General features: G+C 39.1%; 1 protein-coding gene across 1 annotated transcript; it reads right to left on the bottom strand.

Moving 5' to 3' along the window:
• Window positions 1-3,058: 3,058 nt before the first annotated feature.
• Window positions 3,059-6,705, bottom strand: LOC104615096 (L-lactate dehydrogenase B chain; the record flags this gene model as incomplete). The annotated part of the gene is made up of 4 exons (XM_010286325.1): window positions 3,059-3,406; window positions 4,162-4,285; window positions 5,144-5,261; window positions 6,532-6,705. Coding segments are annotated over 4 exons (584 nt in total), but the record flags the coding sequence as incomplete, so codon positions are not given.
• Window positions 6,706-6,966: the final 261 nt, after the last annotated feature.

Genomic DNA, 6,966 nt, shown 5'->3' with positions numbered 1-6,966 from the left:
CCTATTTTCATTATTTGTTATATTATTTATTATATTAAAAAAGCAGGTGATTTAATACTGCATCTGAGCTCAGAACAAGCCCAGCTTTTTCCTGGACGATGGCTGATTTCCACTGACAGCACTGCTGTTTTACTAAGATTGCAGACAGTACCTATACAGACTGATAATAAAGCAAAGGATGCTACTCATTTATCTCAACTCTCTGGATGTGCAGGTGGAAAACTCAAGCTCTCCCTCCTTCATATACATTTCTTTGGAAAGCCACAATACAAATACAGCGGTAATAGCATACACCTGAGGCTGAGCATAACTCAGAGGACTGAGTTCCAGTCCTCTGGCACAACCATGCCAGTTGTATCCTTCCCGTCTCTGTTGTCTGTCAGTATCTGCTTGTCTTTTGCCTGACATTTGCAGGGTAGTCAGGCTGACTTTCTTGTTCTGTAGCCTGTATCTATATACCTGCAAGTGCAAGGGGGTTAAAATAACAGCTTAAAATAACATACAGCAGTTAAAATAACATTACTGGTCTTACCTCATGTGAGTCGAGCAAGTCATCCTCAGCATTTTCTGAAGTGGTCTGCTGTGCTGCTGCTTAGTGGCTGTACTACTCTTTCCAACAGCAGCACAACGTTTTCTGTTAGACCAAGGAGTGACAAAGGTACTTGACACATAGGAAGTGGTTAAAAACCCGTATTGCCTTTCATGAGATAAAACAACAACAAAGTTCATGTACCAATGGGCTGTACAAACAAAGCATATACAAGATAAACATGAGTCTATTATGTTCAGAAAAAAACCCACAGGCATCTTTTAGAGATAAAGTACTATGGCAATATAGCTATTAAGGAATTTATATGGTTGATATAAGACTATATTATGGCTAGACTCCAAGTAACAGAAAGTGATAGGCTGGTGTTGTATAAGCATACATGGGGAAGCTATTCTACAGCCATGAAACTGCAATGAAGATAAAAGACTGTGTGATAAAAACACCTAACAAAAAATAGCTACAGTGTAGTTAATGTATTTGCATAGGGCTTACAAACATCAGTGAATGCAAAAAATCTCAAGAGCCTATTAAAACCTTAAAACCCCCTAGCCCAATATACTAATTCCTATTTAATAATTTTGAACCAATCCCCCATAACACCCACAAGGCCACCTCATTGCTGTTTACATTTCTTAGAATTTTCCTTTATGCCATCATCTCCCCAAAAGTAGAAGTTGGTACAGTGAGGCTGCTGATGTGCTAAGAAAAGTGCTCATCATGCAAACCAATGCTCTGTCCATATTCCTTCAGTTCCCTGCTTTGTTTGCATCCACTCTTTTTTGTAACAGGCCACACTTGTAGTAGAGATTGTCATTACCTCTCTCCTTGCTTAATGTCTAGGCACAAAAGACTGTTGTTAAGTCTCATGATCACTAACAAAAAACCCTCCCTGGACTCAGAGGCAATTGAATGAATGGTTGACAGACACTAGGTGACAGCAGTTTCCCAGCTCAAGCACCAATTACCATGTTCCTTTCAAGATGTCCCAACCTACTTTGGGTCTCAGTTTGCTGACCACAGAACAAGGTATAACCTTGTATGCTTTAATGGGCAAGGAATGCACACTGATGCAATCAGGGACAAAACCCAGTTTTATTGTAGCTGAGTGATCTTAAAAAAAAAAAAGAGATTCACTATCAGAAGGCAAAAGGGCCCACTCCCTGCCATCCAAGACAACTGATGCCTTTTCACATGCATCAGTCTCAAGAACCCTGCAAGATAGTGTCCCATGACATCAGTTTAAATTATTCCAAATAGTGTAAGGAAAACCTTACACTAAACAAAACCAGGAATTGTGCAAGGTAGCCAGCTGTCTTGCAAAGAGCAGCAGCTTATCCTATTTACCTCATGACAGCTGTCATTTTCTTCACAGAAACTTAAGCTGATCTATCCAGGTGTGGAAAGCCTGTAAGATCTCCACACAGAAAGAAAATTAGTCTCTGCTTTCTTATCAGTGAAGAAGTCTGGCATTTATCATGCAACTGAGAATAAAACATCTCCTAAGGTCTCACTGGGATATGCTTCGTAAATAATGCTGTCACCAGCATCTCATGCATGATATTTCACTAACTACATGATAATTAGTAAATCACAGGATAGCAGTTAACTTGCAATATGACAAGACTTGCATGATCTTTTAAAAGGAGCTACAATAATTAAGCTACTTGCTTGTGAAAATGTTTTATCCACTACTCAAAACATTAAGGTCTTTAAATTGCTCCAACTTAGTCTCAGACCATTTGTTATGAAACAAGCCTTGCAGGCCCCTGAATTATGATACTAGGTTTGATACTGTTTGTCCCCTGGACATTTAGATTGAACCTTTCTAGGCATGCCAAGCACATACTGGCTATTTTATGGTTAATATCTATTCCATAATTGTAAGTGGTTAAGAAATAAAACTTCAGGATTTTTTTAAATCTGTTTCCTCTCCCCAAGTAGATAAGCACTTATGAAATAATCATGCTGAAATTTAGAGATTAAAGGCCCAGTTTGACTTTTTCTATAAAAAAAGACTACCATAGGACTCTGGTCTAACTCAAAACCACCACCCTGGATTTTGGTAATCAAATAGAAAATAATCTTGTTTGTTCTAAACATTATGAAAACTATGCAAAGAACTGAATCCAGAAGAGAAGGATCTACAGAAATCTTTCTAGGCCAGTAGCATACAGAATCTTAATGTTGGTGTATTTTTGGCAGGTGGCCCACAGGCAGATCCCTATTCAATTTCTTCTACCCATCAGGAAAAAACAGGAAGTACTGTATCAGAAACAAGTCTGAGAATGAACTACACTTAGTCAGCATCTGGACTGAAACTAAATCATACAAAAAAGGCTTCCAGTAAAGTTGTATTAGTGAAATCCCACCGCAGGTGACTACTACATTGTCTATAACTTTCAGGACACATGTGTCTACACTTCCATGTAGTCTGTGGCAAACAAAGGAGAATCCTAGAGTAAGTAGATAATTGAAATAGTGAAAATAAGTCACTAGGACAACAAAACATGCCTGAAAGTGACTTTATTTGTTCATAAGGTCTGCGTTACAGCAAGCGTAAGTTTAGCTACTGTGGACAAAGCTCAGTCTGGAAGAGCATTAAATGTTAACCAGAGATGTATAGTGAGTAGAGCTGAATTTTGCACACAACATGCTCTTTTCGTATTGCTGGAACTTAACATTCATGAGTTAGAGATCTTTGAGATCTTTCTGGATGTTCCACAATGTATCTGCGCTCTTCTTCAGCTGAAGCACCTCATCATCCTTCAGCTTTTGGTTGATGACACTTGTCATTCCAGAGGCACTTAGGACAGCAGGAAGGCTCAAGAAGACATTATTCTCAATTCCATACATACCCTGCCACAAACAAAAGAGATCAGACATGAACCCATCACCCCATATCTGCTTTAAGCTTATATAGCAGGAAGCCTTATGAAAGCAGAGCTCAAGGTTATAATTTTGCAACCTGCAAAAAATTCAGTCACAATGTATTTGAGAAAATAAAAGTTAGAACTGTTTTAGACCAAGTGATTGGCAACACTGAGATAACAGATTTCAGAAACCCACCTCCAAACCCCTCATTTGAATTGTCAGCTACTTGCTGTATACAAAGACATAGGATTAGGGCAAGTCTTTTTTCCTGCTATAGAGCAAGCAGTAAGTTCAGTCTGCTCAGAGTCCTTGCTGCACCAGAGGTTATACAGCTGGTACAGACTAGATGCAGCCAGTTACATCAGCTATGAAAGGACACAGCTCTCTTCCCTAGCACCTTTGCTAGACAATGGTTCATGGAATCACGGCTGGGCCTCCATGAAGTTTACCATTTTCACACTGAAACTTCCTTTTAATGAATCTATGTCACACACAGTAAACTTTACACAAGGGTAGTACAACATTGGGTAGAGCACAGAGACTTGATTTGAGCTCCATAATTCTGAGGAGGGTAGGCTAAGAGGTCAGACTAGAAAAAATTGCAATGGTAAGATCCCATTTTAAATTTAAATTAGTATTTTACAAAGCTTCCTTTGTTTGGCACCTTGCTAATTAAGACTATTTAGCTTTTCCATTAGAACAAAATGAACCAGAGCACCCAATTAGCCACCACTTCTTACCTTTACCAGTGTTGAGACTGAATGAACTCGGTACAAGTTCTTCAGCATGGTCTCACAGAGTTCAGCAACACTAAGGCCAATAGCCCAGTTCGTGTATCCCTTAAGTCTAATTACCTCATAGGCACTAAGGAAACATAGAAATACAGTTGCATTAAAATGTCTTCAAAACACTGTGTGAATGCCAAGTCTTGAGAGTGAATGTTTCCCATTTAAAAATCTGAAACTCCTGTGACATATTGTAAGCTATGAAATTAAAACATCAGAGTTGCATATTGCAGCATTAGAGGATAAAGTATAAAGTCCACCTTATCCCATATGTATAATAAAGAAGTCCTGTTGTTCTCACAGGAACAGCTGAAAACAAAAATAGCTTCCATCTATGAAGAGTTTTTAGGGGCTGTTTTTCTACTTAACACCTACAACTGAACAAGTTCTCTACTCAAGTCACAGCACAATCATTTGTAATAGGTCAACATTTAGAGTCAAAGCCATGCACTACCTACACACACATCCTAATTTAACAAATATCTGCATACACTTTATATCAGTTATTTCACGACACAATGATTTAGCAACATGTATCCTTATACCTCTAGACAAATTTCCCTTAATAAATAAATTTTCCCAAATCAACTCCAATGCTCTGCTCACAGAAACACATACCTTTTCTTAGAGTCCTGTGCCCTTTGAACAAAGTTAACCATTTAAGAAGCTATTTGCGAGAAAACTAGTACTGCAGCGCTTAGAGCTCTGTGTGCTTAAGTGGATATGTTATGCAACGGCTTGTATCACTGCAGGGTAATAGAGCTTACCAACTGAAATCCTGCATTTCTGTGTTTAAACCCGTAGTTCCACTTACTTGTGCAACACTCTAAATAAAAGGGCATGAAAGCTGCAGCAGAATGAAGAGGCAGTGACAAGGAGGCAGTGTGCAGACTACCTATTTTAGCATCACATATCCACCTTATTCCTCAAATTGTACCTTTCAACCACTTGCTTGTGGACCTCCTTCCAGTTCTCACCATCTTTGTCAGTCCCCATGGCAGGGTTCAGCTCCTGGAGAGAGACGCCTGCCACATTAACTCCGCTCCAAACAGCCACTGTAAGAGTGAGGACAGAAGTTTCAATAGAGCTGACTCCCCCTCCACTTTCCCTAAGGTAACTGGAAACAAAGTAGTAGTAGCCAGAACCACAATAATGTTTGAGGCAGATTTTAATTTTCCATTAAGCTACAGTTAATTCTGAGAACTCTGGGGGTCAAATATGAGACTACTTTAGTACTGACACTTTAACAAGTCCATCGCAACACATGAACAGAACTTTCAGTCCTTGGAAGGTTTGGGAAAAGCTACTTTTGAAGTCACAAACCTCAAATTCTAGCAAAAAGGAACATCTGAGCTGTTCCGCCTTTTAAAACTAAGTTTACTCAAAAATTGCAGAAAGTACATGTTTGCTGTCCTACTAATCAGTATTAGAGTTACCTTTCAAGAATTTTACTCTTATTTCCCTGAATGACAAGACAGCAATATGCAAACTTAAAGTATCGAGAGGAATTTGCACATTTCCATTCTTATTGGAATCTTACAGGCACACTCATTCTCTATTCCTGTGAGGTAACTGGGAATTTAGTTACTTCAAAGCAAAAGCAGCTGTAACACTGAAGCAAGATGAGCTCTCTGTATGCTCAGCCAAGCTCTGCTTTCATTACAGTGTAGGGCTGGCTTCAGTAAATACTGTTGTTGATCAGACACTGTACTTTGATCAAGTGCAATTGCGACATTGAAGAAGTGGCTCCCTTAGAAATACACAGCACTAGAATATAAAGCAGTACCAATCTACATAGATGTTCTGCATCATTTTAGACTTGAAATACGTGAACTACAACAAATAAGCTTCTTTGATTCCCTGTGGTTTTAAGACCATCTTCTCTTAAATAGCAATGAGAAAAAGTCACAGAATGAGGTTAAACATAGTTTTGGTAGCCTGAATCTGGATTGCTAGCTTTTTCTACTACTTGTAACAAACTCTGCCTTTGACCTAACAAGGGCTAATATCGCTTTCAGAGGAGCACGGTGCTACAGGCTATGTTATGATACTCCAAAAACTGAGGATAAAGAGAAGACACAACTTTAGCTAACAAAATTGGCCTTTAAAGTTCAGGGTTTAATCATGCAGCCACAATCACTTAATAAAAAAATGTAGCTAGGTTTCCTGGACTTGTCTCAACTCTTTTGTTCATTAAAAATACAGCAAAGTGCTAGCTACTTGAGCTGAGCTGCATCTGTTCTTTCAGAATTTTGTAACACCCCTTAGGCTTCAACCTCTAACATTGTATTGCTTATTCCCAAGAAGGTCACAACTGCTCCTTACCACTAGAATCACCATGTTCTCCCAAGATCCAGCCATGGCAGCTGGTTGGGTGGATTCCGAGTCTCTCAGCCATCAGATAGCGAAATCTAGCTGTGTCTAGATTGCAGCCACTTCCAATCACACGGTGTTTTGGCAGGCCACTCAGCTTCCATGTGACATAGGTTAATATATCCACTGAAAAGACAGACATGCACAGTAAATGGAACCATTTACATACACCAAGAATGCTCCAACAATTACTTTTCTCCAAGTAATAGGGCAATCAGGATAACTCAAAACACAGTTATGCTCATTGGTCAAAGTATTTTAGGTCTGACTGTCTGGGGGGGGTTAAAATGAATGTTCTGCTTGAAATTTAGGACCCATCAAGCTACTGTTCAAAGAAAATTGAGGAAGGTCTCTGGAGATTACAGAATCACAGAAACACTAGGTTGG

This window comes from Phaethon lepturus, unplaced genomic scaffold (assembly GCF_000687285.1).
Source record: "Phaethon lepturus isolate BGI_N335 unplaced genomic scaffold, ASM68728v1 scaffold57200, whole genome shotgun sequence".
Classification (NCBI taxonomy): Eukaryota; Metazoa; Chordata; class Aves; order Phaethontiformes; family Phaethontidae; genus Phaethon; species Phaethon lepturus.
This window is presented reverse-complemented; position numbering and strand designations above follow the sequence as displayed.